Here is a 23610-nt window from a genome sequence, read left to right on the forward strand (position 1 = left end):
TAGGAGGTTCTTTTGCTGGAATACAGTCTGGTTTGCAGTAAACATATCTACTATTACTGTGACCAAACAACTCTTTCTTTAATTGATCAGTATTATTATTATACAGTATTTATAGAGCGCCAATAGTTCGCTCAGCGCTGTACAATTCTTCCAGAAAGCCTGGTCTTTGCCTATATGTTCAGTCTCAAACCCTAATCTTGCTTTAATACTCTTTTTCAACTGCAAAGGCTTTTTCCTAACAGACTTAAAATACAGGTTGAATTGGTGCAAACTTTTTCTGATAGCACTTTGACTGAAACTATTACAAGAGTTACCTGAACTCACAATGAAATTTTTGGGTTCTTGGAGACTTTTTTTTTTAGCATCAAATTATCATCTTTTAGATTGAATTTACTTGGCCAGCCAGCCGTGGACAAATTAGAAGTTGCTGAAATCTTTGTCACTTGTGGATTATTTTGTTTACAGTAAATTATTTATTTCAAATCATTTGACGATCTGTTTAAATACCTTGCAAAGCCCATAGGAATCCATCGCTTTCTTTATGAGGGCCTTCAAGAGCTTATTGCTCTTGTAATGACACCATGCATGTCAATAGCAAAGAGAATACTTGACCCTAGATATCTGAAGATTAAATAGGACAGGTATCATCTGCATGCTCCCAAAAGAGATTCTAACAACTGGCACCTAATCTGGAACCCTGGATTCCAATTTCATTGATTTGAAGTGTTGGTAAATGTAGTGCATTCCATATGTTTTCCAGAATTGTGTTAGTACTGAAATATTATATTGCAAAGGTTTATTGAAAAATTAATACTATTGTTAATATGGCCGGCTGTATGTCATTGCTTTTTGTAGGGAAACTAATTTGAAGGTCCGGCAAGCTCTTCCTGTGACAGCAGACCTTGGAGAAGATATTTCCAGGCTTGCAGAGTTTGATGGTAATAGCTTTACTTACTATTTTGAAAACTAAATGTTCTCTGCTTGGTTGGTAACATAGAAGTGATTTTTTTTTTATGTATAAAGGTTGCTCATAGGTGGTCATATTTCTTATCAATAACTGTCCATTGTTGCTGTTTTTGTCCAACTCCAGGGACCCTAAACTTCCTAGATTGCATTTAGGAGCATTTTCTTTTTTACAAGGTTAGGTGAAAGATCCTGAATTGCCCACTCTTGGGTGCAAACAAACACTCACCACTGCTCAGACGTCTGCAAATTACTGTGCAGACATGGTGCTTGCTGACAGATCCTGCTTGCCATCCACAATAGATATGTATATGGCAGAAGCACGTCTTCAGAATTCAGCAAGAGCTTTTTTTGTCACAGTTAAAAATACATAGTGGAAATGTCACCTCCATTTTGAATGAAACACACAACAATTTTCTGAAGGTTTGGGAACCTTGGGTTGCCTACAATGACAGTTTGAACCTGGACCGACCTTTACTCTCGACTTGATTGTCACAAAGCAGCTTTTAGCTGTGGACATGTGACTGTATCCTGCTGGATAGTGGATAACAACCCCTTCACTTTTCCCCCCAGAATGGGCCTTAATCATAGCTATGATTAAGGCCCATTCTGGGCAGAAATGCATTGGGATCCACTATGTTTAACTGTAACAAATAAAGCTCTTGTTGGATTCTGAAGACGTGTGCCGCTGCCATATACCGTATTTTTCACTCCATGAAACACACTTTTTTCTCCCCAAAAAAGGGTGGAAAATGTCATTGCGTCTTATGGAACGAATACCGGTCCGGTATTTCCGCCACCGACACCGTGTCAGAATATTGGGCCAGCCGCTCAGCTCTTCTTTGCAGCAGGACCTTACCTTAGTCTTCCCACGCCGGCATCTTTAGTGTGGGAACCTGGCTGTGACAGCCGGGTGCTCACTGCACATGCACGAGAAGCTTTGGTTTTTGTGAATGGCCCGGTGTCTTTTGGGACCTGTCATGTGTCCCAGAAGATGCCGGGCCATTCAAGAAGCGCAGCGCTTCTCACGCATGCGCAGTGAACACCCAGCTGTCACAGCCGGGTTCCCACACTAAAGGGAGGACACCTCCGCGGAAGTGGGAGCAGGTACCTGTCAAATTCAGGTACCCGATCCCCCTCCCTCCCCAAAGGTCCAGTCTCCTTTTCATCCCTTGTACTGTCTGCAGTCTCTGGTCATCTCCTGTACTATGTCCGCAGTCTCTGGTCATCTCCTGTACTATGTCCGCAGTCTCTGGTCATCTCCTGTACTGTGTCTGCAGTCCATTGGTTCAGAATATTTTTTTTCTTGTTTTTCTCCTCTAAAACCTAGGTGCGTCTTATGGTCAGGTGCGTCTTATGGAGTGAAAAATACGGTACTTAACCAGACTTGGATGTGCAAGGAATTATCTTCCTTATCTCAAGTGATGGTTGAGTCAGTTTTATTTTTTAAATGGTAATTATGCAGAATTTGATATAGCACTTCATATTATAGGCATGCCCATATAATACTAAACAGAAAAAGGGTTACTCTGTAGCTACTGTGAAAAATGTAATTAAAAGAAAAATGGCAGTTTTCAAAAAAACAAATGGTTGATAATATCTGTCTAAATCAACAGTGTCACAATAATTTTCTTTCTTCATTTCCACTTTATGCCCTTTTCATCCGTCATGTAAACCTACAGTAATCAAATAGTTCTCTTTATATTATGGAATGTAAATATTACATTATTTAATGCGTATCACCTTTATTCTAATCCCATACATGTGAAAGATATTTTACTGTTTGTCAGTCATAGTTTCCTAATGTGTCTGGATGTCTCTTTTTCTCCTTTGACAGTTATCTTAAAGTTATAGCATTAACTCCCACCTCATGACCCTTATTCTTCCTTACTGAAGCTTATCTCTTCTGCCCACTGAAATGATGCCTTCATTTGTCTTTAAAATTAAAGTTGCATGTGCAGCATTATGACCTGGGGAATGATAGGCGGTACAAAGGGAGAAAAGGAAACATTAATGGATGCTCTTAGACAAGTGGTTCATTAACACCCAAATCGCTCATCCTCCTCCAGGGAGCCTTATCCCTGCTAACTATCAATGCGCCATATGCTTTCCAGATGGAGGTTAAAGAAGAAAAGGCTTTTTATCTATGCAGATAATTTCCACAATCCTTTGCATAATCAGAGGGCTCTGATGTCCTGCAATTCTGGGCCACGTTGTTCAAATAATTATTCCAGGCCTAAGGCTGTATTGACACCAAATTATGTCTTTGTGATCAAATTCTGGAAACCAGTGTCTCTTTGTGTCTTGAACACCTCCTAACTCTATTTTTTTTTTTCAAATGGCTAATCCCTATTTTTGTCAGAGCCTGGAATCGAACCTGGGCCTTCTGCAGTGAGAGACGGTGTTTCTTCTCGCTGAGCCACCTGGAATGCTGGACAGCTCCCTTGACAAATCTTTGGATGATCCTGCCTTTGCCCTGTTTTGTCTTGAACCTTGAACTCCTTGCTCCTCCCATGAACTTCCTATAAAAACCATGTCTCTGCACTTCCTGGTTGCCAGATTATTGTGCCTTACCAGCCAATATCCCGCTTACTGTTCTTGCTGCCGTCTTCCTCTTTGTTACCGACCTTTGGCTTGCTACTGACTACGATTCTGCCTCATCCTATCTACTACCATTGGTGACCGACCCTTGGCTTGTGACTGACTCCGCTTCTGTTTGATCCCTGAACTGTTTGATCCGCTTTTGTTTCCAGCCTACTCATTCCCTGGTGGGGTGATCCTGAGATCTGCGACCTGGCATTCACACGCAGCCAAATCCATCTCCACCATTAGGAGCTCTGGGGAAGACCGGTGGATGCTTAGACCCCGCACCTCAGGTGAGCCTGCGTCATTCCCAGGGTGAGCCGCTGGTGTACCGATCCTGCTGGTTTCAGGTAAGCCTTACAACTGCTGTAGCAACTGGTCTCTGAACCTGACCCAGATCGTGACAGAATAATCTGGCCCAAAACATGGAGGCCGCTATAGCAAATGCCATGGCTCCTGTCAGGCAGCAAATTTCAGAGCTGCAAGAGTTTGGTGTTACCTACCAAGAAAAATTTTCTGAAATGCAAGGTATAGTAGAAAGGCAACAGGGGGAGATTCAGGCTCTGCAGAGACAACTGCTGAACCGAGATGATCCTAGCTCACATATGCCCCAACCATCTAAGTTTAATGGAGACCGCCGCCACTACAGGGGTTTCCTTAATCAATGTCGTGTATATTTCCAAATGTACCCTGCTGCGTTTCCTTCAGAGAAAAAGAAGGTAATGTTTATTATTGGGCTTCTGACTGGGGAAGCTCTAGCTTGGGCCTCCCCTTATATAGAGCAGAACCATAACATTCTGAATAATTTTGATACCTTTTTGACCGCAATGAATCAGGTTTTTGATGATCCCAACCGTTGTGCTACTGCCGAAGCAAAATTGCATAGTCTACGGCAGGGTAGACGCTCGGTCACTGAATATACAGCCGAATTCAGAAGTTGGATGGCAGATACCACTTGGAACCCTGCAGCACAAAAAAGCCAGTTCCGCCAAGGGCTTTCTGAACAGGTAAAGGATGAGCTTGCCAGAGTAGATATTCCTAATGATCTTGAGGAATTTATCCAATTGTGTATCCGAATTGATCAAAGGCTTACAGAAAGGAGGAAGGAGAGGTTGGGAATGTTTGGAAGTAATAGGGGCATGCATTTCTCTGCTAGTCCATTTGTTCAGCAGGATTCAAGAGTCTCTCTGGGTCCTAACACTCCTGAGCCTATGCAGGTTGATGCGATCAAGAGATCCATTTCCATCCGGAGAAAGAGAGAAGACGTTCGGAGAACTTATGTCTTTATTGTGGGGATTCTGGTCATTATGCAATTAATTGTCCTAACAAGGTTAAAAGAACTATTGCTGTGACTGATGTGATTAAGCCTGAACACATAAACTCTATAAGCCAGTCTGTCTCCCCACTGATTTCTGAAGAGAATAAAGTGAACTCACTACTTTCTCACTTTGTTATCCCTATTAAACTTGTATTTGAGGGCCGTGAAATCTCCTGCTCAGCTATGCTGGACTCTGGGGCAGGGGGGAACTTTATGGATATAGAGTTTGCCAACAGCAATAATATTGAAGCAAGAGACACATTTACCCCTATTGATATGGAGACAGTTGATGGGTCACCCTTATCTTCAGGACCTGTTACCCATAAAACGGTCCCCCTGAAACTGTTGTTTGAGGCTGACCATTGTGAGACCATCAGCTTTCAGCTGGTTACATCACCCAAGTTTCCCATCATCCTGGGCATTCCTTGGTTCTCCACTCACAATCCTTCCATCAACTGGGGAGCACGGACTATAGATTTTACGTCCTCCCTCTGTGAAAAACATTGCAAAAAGCCTTGCCGACCGAGTTCATTGCCGACCAAGCAAGCGCAAGGTGATATAGTGGCTACCCAGTCATATGACAACTTGCCCACACATTACCATGAGTTCCGGGACATCTGTGACAAGAAGAATGCAGATCTATTACCCCCTCATCGCCCATATGATTGCCCCATTGAGCTGCTCCCAGGGGCAGAAATACCTTTTGGCCGCCTCTTCAATCTGTCGGAACCTGAATTAAAGGTACTCAGGGTGTGGATCGATGAGAATTTCGAGAAGGGCTTTATTAGACACTCAACTTCTCCAGCGGGGGCAGCCCTGTTCTTCGTTGAAAAGAAAGACTCCACCTTGCGTCCATGCATTGACTACAGAGACATGAATAAAATTACTATTAAAAACCGCTATCCATTACCTTTGATCTCTGAAATGTTGGAAAGACTTCGCTCTGCCAAGATCTTTACCAAGCTTGATCTACGAGGGGCATATAACCTTGTCCGCATTCGTCAAGGAGACGAATGGAAGACTGCCTTCAGAACTAGGTATGGGCATTTTGAGTCCTTGGTGATGCCGTTTGGACTTTGCAATGCCCCTGCAACATTTCAACATTTTGTCAACGATGTTTTTCGTGATCTGTTGGACCAATTTGTGATTGCCTATCTAGATGATATCCTTATCTTTTCCAATAATTGGGAGGAGCACCGCAAACATGTTTGCACAGTCTTTGAAAGATTAAGGAAGAATAGACTCTACATTAAATTGGAAAAATGTGAGTTTGAACAAACCCAGATCCAGTTCTTAGGCTATATAATTTCTCCAGAGGGCGTGAGCATGGATCCCGAGAAAATCAAAGCAGTGGTAGATTGGTCAGCACCTGGAAATGTTAGGGAAATTCAACGTTTCGTCGGGTTTGCCAACTTTTACAGAAAATTTATAAGAAACTTTTCTAAAGTGATAGCTCCAATCACACAGCTTACAAAGAAAGGGGTACCCTTTGTGTGGACCTCTGAGGCACAAGCTGCGTTTGAAAAACTAAAAACTCTTTTCACTTCTGCACCAATTTTGGTACATCCGGATCCTGAACTACTCTTTACAGTGGAAGTGGATGCCTCTAATTCTGCCGTGGGAGCGATCCTGTCTCAGCGAAGTGGTGAAAAGATGCAGCTTCATCCTTGTGCCTTCTTCTCCCGTTTGATGTCCTCAGCAGAAAGAAATTACGACATTGGGAATAAAGAGCTACTGGCAATTAAGGAAGCCTTTTCTGAATGGAGGCATCTGCTAGAAGGGGCTAATCATCCTGTAACTGTTCTCACGGACCATAAAAATCTGGAATTTATTCGATCGGCCAAGAGATCATCTTCTGGACAAGCTCGCTGGTCTCTATTCTTTTCCAGATTTAATTTTGTTATATCATATCGACCGGGATCGAGGAATGGTAAGGCCGATGCCTTATCAAGGATGCTGTCTGAGCCTCCCCTGGAGGGCAACTCCGAATGTTCCATCCTAACACAAAAAAACTTCCTAGGGGCCACAAGTGCAAAGACATTCTTGAGTCTTCTCAAAGAGGGGTATGAGAATGACCCACTTCTCAATGATCCTCCTAGGGATATGAACCTGGTGTACAAAAATGGCTTTTGGATTCAAGGACATCATCTTTATGTACCTGAATCTGTTCGGGTGGAAGCTCTCAAGTTGGTTCATGATTCCAAACTTGCTGTGCATTTTGGAGTTACTAAGACCGAAGAACTGTTGTCACGTTCCTTTTGGTGGCCGGAGTACAAGAAGGATGTCAAACGCTATGTGGCCTCATGCTTGACCTGTGCACGCAATAAAACTCCCCGAGCCTCTCCTTTGGGGTTGCTTCAGCCACTCCCTGTTCCATCGAGACCATGGGGGTCTATTTCTATGGATTTTGTGGTAGATTTACTTCCCTCAAAAGAAATGACCACCATTTTGGTGGTGGTTGACCGTCTCACAAAGATGGCCCATTTTGTTCCAGTGAAGGGGGTGCCCACTGCTGAACAGACTGCAGAACTAATGGTTCGAGAAGTATTTAAACTGCATGGAATCCCTGATGATGTGGTGTCTGACAGAGGTGTGCAGTTTACTTCGAAATTTTGGAAAAGCTTTTGCTCAGCCTTGGGTGTTACAATCAATCTGTCCTCTGCTTTTCATCCCCAGTCTAATGGTCAGACTGAGAGAACTAATCAAACAATGGAGCAGTATCTTCGATGCTTTGTCACTTATCTTCAGGATGACTGGGTGGACTGTCTTCCCACTGCAGAGTTTGCATACAACAATTCTAAACATAGTTCCACCTCTCAAAGTCCCTTTTACTTAAACAACGGTTATCATCCAGTTTTTATTCCTGATCTCCCTATCACAACTCCAATTCCTGCTGTTACCAACAGACTAACTACATTGCAGGAGATTCAGGAGAAATTGATTGAGACTTTGAGGGAAGCTCGGGAATATTACAAAAAGGCTGCTGACAGACACCGGAGAGCACTTCCTACGTTTCATGTGGGTGACAAAGTTTGGTTATCAACAAAGAATTTGAAGGTGCATGTGCCATCTGCTAAGTTGGGTCAAAAGTTTGTTGGTCCTTTTCAGATTTCTGCTCAGATCAACCCAGTTACCTTTCGCTTAAAACTTCCTGACAGTATGAAGATTCACCCGGTTTTTCATGTACCGCTTTTCAAACCATTTCATGAAAATCCTTTCTCTGGAAGAATTCTTCCACCTCCTCCACCTGTTGAGGTACAGGGCGAAGAAGAATATGTGGTGGAGAAGATTCTTGATTCTAGGATGTTTAGAGGAAAGTTGCAATATCTGGTCCAATGGGAAGGATATGGGCTAGAGGAAAATTCTTGGGAGCCTGAGGAAAATGTTCATGCTCCTAGACTAACAAGAGAATTCCACCAGAGGTTTCCCCACAAGCCTGGTCCTAAGACGTCCAGGGGACGTCCTGTGAGGAGGGGAGTACTGTCAGAGCCTGGAATCGAACCTGGGCCTTCTGCAGTGAGAGACAGTGTTTTTTCTCGCTGAGCCACCTGGAATGCTGGACAGCTCCCTTGACAAATCTTTGGATGATCCTGCCTTTGCCCTGTTTTGTCTTGAACCTTGAACTCCTTGCTCCTCCCATGAACTTCCTATAAAAGCCATGTCTCTGCACTTCCTGGTTGCCAGATTATTGTGCCTTACCAGCCAATATCCCGCTTACTGTTCCTGCTGCCGTCTTCCTCTACGTTACCGACCTTTGGCTTGCTACTGACTACGATTCTGCCTCATCCTATCTACTACCATTGGTGACCGACCCTTGGCTTGTGACTGACTCCGCTTCTGTTTGATCCCTGAACTGTTTGATCCGCTTTTGGTTTCCAGCCTACTCATTCCCTGGTGGGGTGATCCTGAGATCTGCGACCTGGCATTCACACGCAGCCAAATCCATCTCCACCATTAGGAGCTCTGGGGAAGACCGGTGGATGCTTAGACCCCACACCTCAGGTGAGCCTGCGTCATTCCCAGGGTGGGCCGCTGGTGTACCAATCCTGTTGGTTTCAGGTAAGCCTTACAACTGCTGTAGCAACTGGTCTCTGAACCTGACCCAGATCGTGACAATTTTGTTGTTTTATCATTTATAAGCAACCACTTTATAGGTTGACATCAAAATGATTAAACAGGCCAACACACATTTTGGTGCCTCGAACGTTAGACCTGTTCCTGGGTATTTTTGACCTGCTGATTCCAAAACCAAAAAATGTGTATGGGATTTTACTGGTACGAAGTAGGGCGGACGCATATATAACATATATATAAAAATGTACAAAATTTATTCCAAATGACATTAAAACCACATGTTAAGAAAAATTACATGGCTCATAGCCCTTATGGGGGCATCTATGCCTATCATTCTCTATGCCAAATTATATTCCAAGAGGTCGACTTGTTTCACATTATTTGCTTCTTTAGGATTGTATTCTTGGAGGCAGAGAAGCATAGCCTAACTAGAAAAATATACAGCATAAATATTTACATTAAAAATATTACAGTTTGCTTTACATAATGTTGGCTATGATCTACACCACTTACATGTCGCCTCAAATTAAAGAGTGCAGAGCGGTAACACACGGTGAATTCCAGCAGGACAATTTCATGGGTGAATGTCATTCAGTACTTGTCAGTGGTGTACCCCAAGGTTCAGTGTTGGGACCCTTACTTTTTAATATATTTATAAAACCATATAGGGTCTGGGATTAAAAATACCATTTCAGTCTTTGCAGATGACACCAAGCTATGCAGTGGAATAACGTCCTTACAGGTTGTCTTCAACTTCCAAGCTGACCTCAATGCACTGTTTAATTGGGCAACTATGTGGCAAATGAGGTTTAATGTTGATAAGTGTAAAGTTATGCACTTGGGGGCTAAGAATATGCATGCATCATACATACTAGGGGGGAGTACAACTGGGCGAATCAATGGTGGAGAAGGATCTGGGAGTTCTGGTAGATAACAAGCTTGATAATGGCATGCAATGCCAAGCTGTGGTTTTTAAAGTGAGCAAAATCCTTTCGTATTAAAAGAGGTATAGACTCCAGAGAGAGAGATATCATTTTACCCCTGGTACAAATCATTAGTAACACCTCATCTGGAATATGCAGTTCAGTTTTGGGCACCAATTCACAAAAAGAACATTGGGGAACTGGAGAAAATACAGAGAAGGGCAACCAAACTGATACGAGGCATGGAGGAGCTCAGCTATGAGAAAAGATTAGAGGAACTGAATTTATTCTCTCTTGAGAAGAGGAGATTAAGGGGGGATATGATCAACATGTATAAATACATCAGTGGTTCATATAGTGAACTCGATGTAGAGCTATTCACCGTGAGGTCACCACAGAGGGCAAGGGGGCACTCTTTACGTCTGGAGGAAATGAAATGTAATCTCCAAACACGGAAAGGTTTCTACACAGTGAGAGCTGTGAAAATGTAGAATAGACTCCCTCGAGAATTGGTTCTGGCCAGCTCAGTGGATTGCTTTAAAAAAGGCATGGATTCTTTCTTAGATACACAGAATATAACTGGATACTAACATTTATAGGTAAGTTTGATCCAGGGAATATCCGATTGCCTCTCGGGGGATCAGGAAGGATTTTTTTTCCCTGCAGGAGCAAATTGGATCATGCTATGCTGGGGGTTTTTTTTGCCTTCCTCTGGATCAACTGTGGGTATAGGATTACAACTTTTTTTTTTTTAATGGTTGAATTGGATGGACTTTTGTCTTTTTTCAGGCAGACTAACTATGTAACTTTGTTAAACACAATGGAACTTTCAGAGGAGTGACATAAATGTATATTTCACAAGGGGAAAAAGAAACAAACGGAGGATGAAGCATAAGATTTTCAGCAAGACTAACTATGTAAGATATAGACAATATTATCACAGATAAAGTAACCTGCAAAGTGACCATCAAGCACAACCAAAACACTTAATCTCTAACAGGGCTATTCCTGCTTGAAGAGAAACCCAAATGGTGTATCACATATCAATAATGGTTGATTGCGTAAGTCCAAATTTGTATCTAGATTTCAACGAACACAGCAAAATATAATCAGACTGTCATATAATATAAATTAATTATAAGTAATTGATGTATAGGAACAAATAAAAGCCCCAACATTGGCCATCTCCAGAAACATACCTGCTGATTCCAAAATCAGCTCCAATTTTTGAGATACTTCATCAAAATCAGGATAGGAGTAGCAATACACACACACCTCCTATACGATCATAACTAATAGAGTTGATAACTTACACTTCAAATCTAATATTTCTGATGTAAAATTACAGTTGTAAGTACTTAAACACTCTCACTATATCTGCTAACTTGTATGCAAAAATACAAACTAGGTAACAAAAGAACAAGTTGATCAGCAAGACCTTTTCAAAAAATGGCTAATAAATTATATATAGTGGGGAAAATAATTGTTTGATCCCCTGCAGATTTTGTAAATTTGCCTACTTACAAATAAATGAAGGGTCCATAATTTTTAAAAGATAGAGACAGAATATCAACCTAAATCCAGAAAAAACATATTATATAAATGTTATAATTTGAGTTGCAGTTCCGTTAGTAAAATAAGTATTTGATCCCCAAGCAAAACATGACTTAGTACATGGTGGAGAAACCCTTGTTGGCACAAAGGTAAGACCTTTCTTGTAGTTGGTTACCAGGTTTGCACACATGTCAAGAGGGATTTTGGTCCACTCTTCTTTACAGATCTTCTATAAATTTTTAATGTTTCTTGGCTATTGCTTGGCAACTTGAAGTTTCAGTTCCCTTCATACATTTTCTATAGGATTAAGGTCTGGAGACTGGCTAGGCCACTCCATGACCTTAATGTGCTTCTTCAGTCACTGTTGTTACCTTGGTGGTATATTTTGGGTCATTGTCATGCTGGAAGACCCATCCATGACCCATCTTCAGTGTTCTGGCTGAGGTAAGAAGGTTCTCATCCAAGATTTTACAATACATGGCCCCTTCTATTAGCCCCTCAATGCGGCAAAGTCAGCCTGTACCTTTAGCAGAGAAACATAATGTTTCCACCTCTGTGCTTGACTGTAAGGATGGAGTTCTTAGGGTCATAGTCAGCATTTTTTTTTCCTCCAAACACAGCAAGTCGAGTTAATGCCAAAGAGCTAAATTTGACCACAGCGCTTTCTTCCAATCCTTATCTGAATTATTTAGATGTTCATTGGCAAACCTCAGATGGGCCTATACATGTGCCTTCTTGATGAGGGGGACTTGCGGGCACTGCAGGATTTCAATCCATGGTGGCATATTGTGTTACTAATGGTTTGTTTGGTGACTGTGGTCCCAACTGCCTTGAGATCATTCACAAACTCCTCCTGTGTAGTTCTAGTCCCTCACTTTTTTCATGATCATCCTTACCCCATGAGGCAGAATCTTGCATAGAGCTCCAGACCGAGGGTGATGGTTAGTTTGTATTTCTTCCATTGCGAATAATCACTCCAACAGTTGTCTCCTTACTAAGCTTCTTGCTGAAGGTCTTGTAGCCTTTTCCACCGTTCCAGTCTACAATCTTATCCCTTATGTCCTTTGACAGCTCTTTGGTCTTGCCCATGGTGGTAAGGTTTGAATGGAAGAAAGAGACTCTGTGGACAGGTGTCTTATACACATAACGAGGTGTCGTTAGGATCACCTTCTTAAATTGACAGGACTAATCTGTGTACCACATGAACACAAAGCTAGTCTGTAGGAGCCAGAATTATTGTTGGTTTGTAGGGGATCACATACTTTTACTCACTGAACTGCAACTCAATTTATAGCATTTGTATTGTATGTTTTTTCTGGATTTGTGGTTGATATTCTGTCTCTATAATTTGAAATACACCTATGATAAAATTTATAGACTCTTCATTTCTTTATAAGTGGGAAAACTTACAAAATCTTTAGGGGATCAAATAATTATTTTGCTCACTGTAAATTTGACCATATCTAAGAAAGTTGAGCTGATGCAGTCTAGGAAATGCAATTTTCTGAATCAGTGCCCCAAATACCCCAAGAATAGGCCTAAAAAGTAAGGCACCAAGAGAAACTATTTTTTTATTGGGCTGTGCTATGATTCAATCAAGGACTGGGTCCACCAGAGTTTGACCTTTCAGTATTACATGGATGCTGGATTGTTGCAACACACAACAGCTGCTTACAGCTCTGTGGATCGCCAGCAATCTGGCTGCTCCTTGTGTAGTTCTTGACCCCCGATTGACCCATAACAAAACTAAACAAGACATTAACCACTTTAGCGCCGTCCCATAGCAGAAATACTGCTACAGGGCAGCAGCACTGCGCAAAATCACGTGTATATATACGTGATTTTGTATTTCCGGTAGGGGTGCCCGCCGTACCCGCTCCACCATTTGCCACTGTCAATCACCAGGTCCCAGCCAGTGATTGCCAAGGATCTCTGATGGGGAAGAACTGTTAGTAAACAAAACAGGTTTCCTCCTTGTCAGCTCCTGCATACTGCTTTGCATGGCATAGCACAGCCAAGCAAAGCCGTGTACTTACAGTGAAGCGCAAACACAGAACATCATAGTAAAACGCCATACAGTTAACCCTTAGATCACCTCAGATGTTAACCCCTTCATGCCCAGTGCCATTAGTACAGTGTCAGTGCTTTTTATTAGCACTGATCACTGTATTGGTGTCACTGGGGATGTCAGTGACACCAAGTCAGTCCCCCCCAGTATCAGAATGCCCTCTGCAGTCCTGCTATAAGTCACTCATCGCAACCATTACTAGTACATATAAATAAAAATTAAAACAATTCCAGTATATATACTGTCGTTTGTAAACACTATAAATTTCACGTAAACCAATTACTTTACACATATTGGGATTTTTTTTTTAGCAAAGACATGTAGCAGAATACATTTTGGCCTAAAGTTATGATGAAATTTGATTTTTAAATTCTTTTTTACTGGACATGTTTAATCGCAAAGTCAAAAATTTAGTTTTTTTTCCTCAAAATTATCGCTTTATTGTTTTTATAGCACAAAAAATAAAAACCGCACAGGCGACCAAATACCACAAAAAGAAAGCTCTATTCGTGGGAAAAAAAAGGACGTAAACTTCATTTGGGTGTAGCGTTGCATGACTGCACAATTGTCAGTTAAAGTAACTCAGCTCCATAATGCAAAAAATGGCCTGGTCAGGAAGGGGGGTAAATCCTCTGGAAGTCGAGTGGTTAAGGGCCATGAGATAAAGGCAGGACAGGCCTTAAGCTGTAATGATGCAATCTGCCATTTTGCATATGACAAACTATTGTCATTTGTTATACGCTTTTTCACATTCTGGTTTTTTATAGGGCTCATGCAACATTACAGGTCTAACACGCATTCAGAATCATATCCTAATGATCTGTGTGCAAATGACTTTGAATGCCATTGTACATAGTCATGCTGAATCTGCCACTGTACTCAAAAAGCAGCAGAACACATAAGACAGTACAGTAGTTACCCATGAATGGATACTCTTATTAGGGCCTGGTGATATTATAGGTTACATTATTGTGTTTATTAAACTCTCAAAGTGGCTGTCTCTACTGTACTCAAAGGACGGGAGCAATATAGTTGCACAGAACATTTTAACAGTAACTGAGAACATACAAGATGTCCTTGAGTTTGAATGTCAGCCTCTGAATTGTGAATAATTTTGTTGCCTGTTTAGATAACATGAAAAGCAAAACACCATTACCCATCCATGCCACAAACGTGATCTTGGTTTATCTCTATTTATTTTTATTTATTTTTAAATCCACATTCTCTGAAACAGTCTGGATGATTCTTGGTAAAATGTGATGTCTTTTCTGCAGTGCAGCTTGAGGAGAGATTTCTTGAGATATTGTTTAGACATGAGTTGGAATACACTGTAATTTGGTGCTTTTTCCAAGTTAAAAAAAAGTCCCAGGGAAAAATATTTTAAGACAGCCATCATGTTGATATAATGCTTTCCAAAATCAACTCGTCAATTAATAATGCCATATTTTAGTAATGGAACCCAGCTTTTTCCAAAATGTCACTGGACTAATAAAAGAAAAAAAGGATGATATTAAGTAAATAATTTAGACACTAAATAAATTTTGTTAATTCTTTGCATAGTGTTTATGCCAAACCATTTGTTAATTTTTCATTATAATCCATGTTTAAAAAAATCCAAATATGGTTGTTTTTTACATAGTTTTCAATGGTAGTAAAATAGCTTTTTATGGCGTAGCTTAGTATTCTCAACTACTAAGAATTTGTTGTAATAATAACAGGAACTTGAATTTGGGAAAGGGGGTTATATATGACATACTGAAATCTTGCTGCCAGCAAGTGATCAAGATCACAGAGAGACAAAACTTAGATACTCGTGATGGAGTCATATTTTGTATTTATTTTAGTTAAAAACTGGTCCCACTCAAACCTAATATTTACTCAATAGGTGCCGGCATGTTCCAGTACATGTGATCTTAAAACTCTCTGCATCTCACTGTCTAGTACGCCGAAAAATATACCACACCTTCCTCTGTCCATGGAGGTGACAGTTAGTGAATTAATCAGATTTCCCTTATCGAAGTCCTAATTAAGTAGGACAACTATTTAGAATTTTTATTTTTTATAAACTGTTTAAGTAGAAACTGTTGTATAAAAAAGAATTGCCTTTTAATGTGTACACAAGAGAACACACTGTCAGGGTGTTGGCGGGGAACCCAAGAAGAGGAGGATGGGGGCTACTCTGTGAAAAACAGCACAGTGTTGGTAAGTATAACATGTTTGTATTAAAAAAAAAAATCTTCTTTTGAAGTCAGATTGGTGTTTAATAGGGTTTTTTATACCAATTTGATAATCTGGGTAATATTGGGACATATTGGGCAATCTATTGGAGGTCTATATTCCTAAAAAGGTTAAGAAACCCAGCTTTGCAAGATTTCTTTAGAATCATTATTTAATTGATCTCACTACAAGAGATAATATATTTCTTGGTCAAAGACCAGCCGTTTTTAGAGACAAGCTTTATGTAACCTGGTAAAAGCCATGAAGTTCTCAAAGTAATGGTAAATGTTCTACCTTACATTGTGGGTGGTTCTGGAGAGAATGGATGTAGCTTCTAACATCATTTATGAATAGAAAGATAAAAAGTGGCTGTTAGAAGTTTGTATGAATTACTTTCAGCTACCTTGTTCTGAAACAGTACTGTCCAATCCACACCTTATGCGGAGCATACAGCCAAATTTTATTGATTGGCTACTTTGAACAATTTCATGCAAATTTAGAGGATAAGTTTACCTTTGGGAACATATTACATGTTCAATCGGTTTTTAGGTGGAATATGTAACATGTTCCCACTGCTGCAGCCGCTGCCTGCTGCCCTCTCTGCCTGTGACAGCAGCAAGGGGAGAAGTTCCCTGTACTAGATGTCACTTTTTGAAAACAGCTCAGCTGCACAGGACTTCGCCCACATGGCCACATTGTTCATTCAGAGAGTTCTGTGAATGAATGAACTACAAGTACTGACATCCTTTGCAGATATCGGCTTGTAGTTCTTAGTGAACTGCTTTTGTGCTGTTGAGCACTGTGATAGTCCATTGACTCTTCCTGTCCGTGTAAAACTTTCTGCCCGTATGCGGTACAAGCACACAGATTACACTGACAGTCTGCAGGAGACCTACCTGGCACTAACGATCAGAAATGCTTTACAGGATCCAAAAAAAAAAAAATAGTAAATGCACATTTTTTTTACCTGCAATAAAAATGGGTATTTATTTATTTTTTAAGTGAACTTATCCTTTAAGAGCCCATTTGCACTGATGTGTTGTAGTATCACTTTAATTTTGATGCGTTGTCATGCCATTCCTTTTGTGCATTAGGGTTTTGAATGTTACCTCACAGCACTACTACACTAGTGAAAAAAGATCCACACTGCAGCATACTGCAATGCACATTCTGTGTGCTGTGTAAACAGGATCTGTTTTTTTTTTTTTTCAAATTGGAGTTACTCTGCCAACCCATTAAAAATGAATGGGCTGCCATAATGTGTGATGAGTAATACCGCATGAGTTAATTTTATTATTTTGCAGTATTTAATGTGTTATTTTATCACAGCCCGACTGCAACAGGAACTGTCACATTTATCAGTAATATTCTTATCATGCCAAATGTGAACGTTCAGCTCAGGGTTGTGGGTTGTTAACCACCTCCCGCCCTCCATATAGTAAAATGACGGGCGCAAGGTGGTTCTCTCGTTCTGGGAGGACGTCATATGACGTCCTCCCATTCTCACTGCGCATGCGCGGCGATCGGCGGTGCGCTGTGTCCCTCGGACATGTGATCAGCTGTGTCCAATCACAGCTGATCACATGTAAACAGGGAAATGCCGGTTATCGGCATTTCTCTCCTCTCGAGCTGTTACGCTGACAGCTCGAGAGGAGAGAAGAGCCAGTAATCGGCATTCCGCGGAGGGGACATGTACACTGATCATCAGAGCACTGATGATCAGTGTGCCCTGATGATTAGTGTAGCCCCAGCAGTGCCACCTGTCAGTGTTCATTAGTGCCAGCTGTCAGTGCTCATCATTGCCACATATCAGTGCCTACCAGTGCACATCAATGCCACATATCAGTGCCCATCTGAGCTGACTTTCAGTGTCACCCATCAGTGCCAGTCAGTGCTGCCTATCAGTGCCAGTCAGTGCTGCCTATCAGTGCCCGTCAGTGCCGCCTAACAGTGCCGCCTATCAGTGCCATATATCAGTGCTGCCTTTACGTGCCCATCAGTGATGCCTGTCAATGCCCATCAGTGCCACCTACCAGTGCCTCCCCATCAGTGCAGCCTATCAGTGCCCATCACTGCAGCCTCATTAGCGCACAGCAGTGAAGGAGAAAAATCACCTATTTCTAAAATTTTATAACAAAAACTAAAAAAAACACGTTTTTTTTCAAACTTTTCAGTGGTTTTTGGTTTGTTTAAGAAAAAATAAAAAACCCAGAGTTGATTAAATACCACCAAAATAAAGCTGATGAAAAAAATGATACAAATTTCATATGGGTACAGTGTTGCATGACCGCGCAATTGTCATTCAAAGTGCAACAGCGCTGAAAGCTGGAAATTGGCCTGTGCAGGAAGGGGGTATAAGTGCCCTTTAGGCTTGTGGTTAAAGATCCAGCACCTGCCGGAGCCCTAACAACCATAACTCACCACTGCTGTCAGTGATGATTCCCCACTGACCGCAGAATGTAAACAAAAGAGCCAACAGTATAAAATATTTTTAAAAAAAGTACAGTCCCCACCCCCTTCCTAGCCATGCCAGGCCCTTCAGGTCTGGTATGTATTTTTGGGGGATCTCATGTCATAAAATATTCAATATTCAGCTGTTTTTGTTTTCCGTTTTAGTTCAAACGGTAATCATAGTTGTGTTACTGCACTATTCATTGAAATACAAAGGCTAAAAACCTTTTATATAGAGAGCAATTGGGTATCTGTGCTATGTGGATGATCATAGTAAATACTAATTATTGAACCAGCATATAAATGCACCCAAGCCCTCCTTTTCATGCAGAAGAGTGCTGGGTATAGGACAGAAGAAGTAGAAATCTCCTTGACATTGGTCCATGTGATACTGTCAGGAATGGACTTGCCAATAGTGGTGGGACTCACCTGCATTGTGGGCTGCAGTACCAGGGCTGGCCAGCGGGTGCTCTCAACAACCAGAGGTTTACTTCGGCAATTAGCCATCACCTGGGGCTGATTGCAGGTGGTGTATTTAAGGGATGGCCAGACCTGCAGTCTGTGCCTTGGTGTGTGTTTTTCCATGGGCCCCTGTATCTTGTAACCTGCATTCCTGTTCCTGTTTCTGCCTGACTTGTTGCCGACCCTGCCTGATCCTGACCTCTGCTGACTTCTCCTGTTTGATCCCTGGCTTGTGACCCTGACCATTCTCTGCCTGACCCCCTGTACCTACCTGTCCGTTAGTTGCTGTACCCGGCTCGTGACCTGACTACTCTCCGCCTGCTCCTCCTGTACCTACCTGCCCAATAGTTATCGACCCGGCCTGCCTGACTACGTTGTGCTCTATATGTGTATGTACCTGTGTATCTGTCAGGGATGCGGGTGTGACCAGAAGTGTGTGGACTGACACAGGGAAACGCAAGCTTCAGATAAGGTATAACTAAGACAATTTATTAAAGACTAACAATACAAACATAAACACAGTGCACATGAACCAAACCAAACCACCCACAGATAACAATACATACAGTGCAAGCGTAGTCAGGCCGGCCGGGTCAATAACAATCGGGCAGGTAGAAACAGAAGGATCAGGCAGAGAGTAGTCAGGTCACGGGCCGGGTACAGCAACTAACGGGCAGGTAGGTACAGGGGGTCAGGCAGAGAATGGTCGGGGTCACAAGCCAGGGATCAAACAGGAGAAGTCAGCAGAGGTCCGGATCAGGCAGGGTCAGTAACAAATCAGTCAGGCAGGAACAGGAACAAGATACAGGGGCCCATGGAAAAACACACACCAAGGCCCAGACTGCAGGTCTGGCCATCCCTTAAATACACCTCCGTAATCAGCTTCAGGTGTTTTGGCTGACTGCAGGGTTGAGTCTCTGATTGCTGAGAGCACCCGCTGACCAGCCCTGGTACTGCAGCCCACAAGGCAGGTGAGTCCCACCATTACTGGCAAGTCCATTCCTGACAGTATCTATATCAGTTTAGGTTTGGGTTTGTTTCACCTTGTTGTATGTATTTGTGTTAGCTTGGGGTTTGGTGCACTGCGTTTATATTTGTATTGTTAGTCTTAATAAATTGTCTTATTTATACCATATCTGAAGCCTGCGTTTCCCTGTGTCAGTACACACACCTCTGGTCATACCCGGAGCCCTGACAGATACTTATATTTTTTGGTGGGATTTAATAGCATTTTGCTATCAACTTGTGGGAATGTAGGCCAGTTCCTATGTAATTATTCACTAGAGCAGTGGTCACTAAATGGCGGACCGCGGTCTGGAACCGGACCAAGGGACAGTCCCGTCCGGACCACAGCCACACCACCGGCGGGTGCCATCCCTCAGGCCCAGGCTTGGACTGGCCATAAGGCACACTGGGCATTTACCCGGGCTTAAGATGAGCAAGCCGCACAGTGGGAGGTAAGTGGCGACTGCGGTCTGGACAGGGCTAATACAGACCGCGGCTGCCGCTTACCTCCCGCTGTGAGGCTATGCCTAAAGCAGGGCCGTCAGGAGGAGCAGCAGTTACGGCTCCTGATGACAAGCAAGAAGCGCCGCTGACACAGGGACACTTCCTTGGCCGGACGCTGCACTGAAGGGACAATGGAGGCCTCTCTTCTTCACCTGCTGGCACACTGTGACAGCTCTTTAGCGGCGGTGGATGGGGCTGTCTCTTTGGTGGACGGGCTGTCTTTTTGCTGGACGGGCTGTCTTTTTGCTGGGCGGGCTGTCTCTTTGCTGGGCAGGCTGTCTCTTTGCTGGGCAGGCTGTCTCTTTGCTGGACGGGCTGTCTCTTTGCTGGACGGGCTGTCTCTTTGCTGGACGGGCTGTCTCTTTGCTGGACAGGCTGTCTCTTTGCTGGACGTCCTGCCTCTGTGCCGGAGGGGCTGCCTCTGTTCCGGAGGGGCTGCCTCTTTGCCGGATGGGCTGTCTCTTTGCCCAGTTAGGTCCAGCAAAGAGACATCCCCATCCAGCAAAGAGACATCCCTGTCCATCAAAGAGACATCCCGTCTTTGCTATATATTTGCAGTGTTTTTAGGGGCACTGTGTTGTGTTAAGGGGCACTGTATTGTGTTAAGGGGCACTGTGTTGTGCTAAGGGGTGCTGTGATGTATAGGGGGGCAGTGATGTGAAGGGAAAAGAGGACACTGTGGGACTTCTTTAAAGAGGGGACTGTGATGTAGAGGGGACTACAATGTGAAAGGTACACTAAAGATCATAATGTACCGGGGCACTGTGGTGTGTTATATCGTTAACGAGATTTGAATCTCTGCTGGAAGAAAATTTTGCCGACTGGACCTCCATAAATTTAAATTCCAGACCCCTGCACTAGAGGCTTCTAAATTATATCAGAGCAGCTGTTTTTTTATTACTGCCCATTTTTATTAGTGTAAGGTAGTGAATATATCATTAGGTGATCTACGAGTTATGTTCTAACAAAGAACACTGATTTTATAATGAAATTAAGTGCCTAGAAGATAGGTAGCCCAGCAGACAGCATTTGATGACAAAGCTGTAATGAAACTAGGCAGGGAGCTCTATAACCCCTAATGTTTGCTGTTTGATTTCTATAAACTCTCTGATGCTTGGATATGCTTTTGCAGACCTTTTTCTTCATTTTGAATTGCTTCTTCAGCTTGGCAAATCTGTAGTTTCACAGTGTTCACTATGATGGATACTGGCTGTGTTAATTGGCATAGCAATATACTGTATGTTATTAAAATGCTGCTGTACTGTATCTATCATTACATTGTATCATGGTTCTAAAATTTGTTACAGTATGATTTATTGATACTCCCAAATGTTACCTTTAGATCCAGACACCCATAGGGGACACTATAGTTTTTAATAAATACATATTTTAAATTACTATTGCAATGTTTACTTTAGCATATTTTTTGTAATTTTAACTCTTGTACAAGTTTCTTAATGTTATTTTATTAAACAAACATAATCAGCCTCAGGGGTGTGGAAATTTTTGAAAAAACAACTTGCCCAGGGGACTAAACCAGTGTCTCAATCTACTTGTCTAGATTAAAAAAATGGGTTTTTTTTTAACCAAAACCGTATTTACAGTGGGGCACCCCAGCTAAAAATTTGTATTAATGTGCATAAAGAAGCCAAGGAAAGATGAAAAAATCTCCAAAAGGCATCAAATTACAGATTAGACATTCTAATAATATGTCAACAAAAGTTAAATTTTATTTCCATCATTTACACTTTCAAAATAACAGAAAACAAAAAAATGGCGTCTGCAAACGTTTGGGCACCCTGCAGAGTTAATATCTTGTACTGCCCCCTTTGGCAAGTATCACAGCTTGTAAACGCTTTTTGTAGCCAGCCAAGAGTCTTTCAATTCTTGTTTGAGGTATCTTTGCTCATTCTTCCTTACAAAAGTCTTCCAGTTCTTTGAGATTTCTGGGCTGTCTGTCACGCACTGCTCTTTTAAGGTCTATCCATAGATTTTCAATTATGTTGAGGTCAGGAGATTGGGAAGGCCATGGCAAAACCTTCAGTTTACGCCTCTTGATGTAATCCCCCGTGGATTTCGAGGTGTGTTTAGGATCATTATCCATTTGTAGAAGCCATCCTCTCTTTAACTTCAGGTTTTTCACAGATGGCATCAACTTACCATCCAAAATGTGCTGAAATTTTATTGAATCCATTTTTCCTTCTACTCGTGAGATGTTCCCTGTGCCACTGGCTGCAACACAACCCCAAAGCATGATTGATCCAACCCCATGCTTAACAGTTGGACAGAGGTTCTTTTCATTAAATTCTGTGCCCCTTCTTCTCCAAACGTACCTTTGCTCATTCCGGCCAAAAAGTTCAATTTTAACTTCATCGGTCCACAGAACTTGTTTCCAAAATGCATCAGGCTTGTCTATATGTTCATTTGCAAAGTTCAAATGATGACTTTTGTGGTGAGGACATAGAAGAGGTTTTCTTCTGATGATTCTTCCATGAAGACCATATTTGTACAAGTATCTCTTTATAGTGGAATAGTGTATCACAACTCCAGTGTCTGCCAGATCTTTCTGGAGGGATCGTGCAGTCAAATGTGGGTTTTGAATTGTTTTTCTCACAATCCTGCAAGCTGTTCTGTCTGATATTTTTCTTGGTCTTCCAGATCTTGCTTTAACTTCCACTGTTCCTGATGACTGCCATTTCTTAATTACATTCCGAACAGAGGATATTGACATCTGAAAACGCTTTGCTATCTTCTTATAGCCTTCTCCAGCTTTGTGAGCGTCAACTATTTTCAGTTTCAGTTTTCTAGACAACTGCTTAGAAGAACCCATGGTGCTGATTGTTGGGGCAAGGTCAGATGAGTCTGGGCATTTAAAACCTTTGAGATTGACATCACCTGGTCTTCCCAGACGATGATTGAGAACAATCCATGCACTGGCAGGTCTCAGCTTTGCAAAGGGGGCAGTGCATGCTATAAATTCTGCAGGGTGCCCAAACTTTTGCAGACGCCATTTTTTTGTTTTCTGTTATTTTGAAAGTGTAAATGATGGAAATAAAATCTAACTTTTGTTGACATATTATAAGAATGTCTAATCTGTAATTTGATGCCTTTTGGAGATTTTTCCATCTTTCCTTGGCTTCTTTATGCACATTAATACAAATTTTTAGCTGGGGTGCCCAAACTTTCGATCCCCACTGTAACTCCTTGATGCCGACGTAACACAAATATGCAGCCTCACAGAACTGGGCTTTTTTCCGTGGGGCCGCATATTTGCGTACCTGTCTTTGTGCTGGGAGCGCGCTGCACTGCGCGCTCCCAGCACAAAGACCGGGGTGTCACTGAGAGCCCCAAGTCCTGTTTTAATGATTGGAACCCGGGACTCCCGATTCCAGGTCACATGATCGCTGTGATAGCCTCTCATTCGCTATCACAGTGATCAGTGACTGTACAGCCCGACGCCTTGTTTTTTTTCTCTCTATGAATGGAGG

General features: G+C 42.1%; 1 protein-coding gene across 2 annotated transcripts in view; it reads left to right on the forward strand.

The window, feature by feature from the left end:
- The window catches only part of ATP8B4 (ATPase phospholipid transporting 8B4 (putative)), a 393898-nt gene that overhangs the window by 225709 nt on the left and 144579 nt on the right, over window positions 1-23610 (forward strand). For both annotated transcript variants that reach the window (XM_089670310.1, XM_089670311.1), the window contains one exon: window positions 856-938. In XM_089670310.1, the coding sequence (XP_089526436.1) occupies window positions 856-938 (83 nt within the window). The remainder of the gene's footprint in view (window positions 1-855; window positions 939-23610) is intronic.

This window comes from Staurois parvus, unplaced genomic scaffold, assembly GCF_062004578.1.
Source record: "Staurois parvus isolate SC_StPar_1 unplaced genomic scaffold, SC_StPar_1.0 ptg000089l, whole genome shotgun sequence".
NCBI classification, from domain to species: domain Eukaryota; kingdom Metazoa; phylum Chordata; class Amphibia; order Anura; family Ranidae; genus Staurois; species Staurois parvus.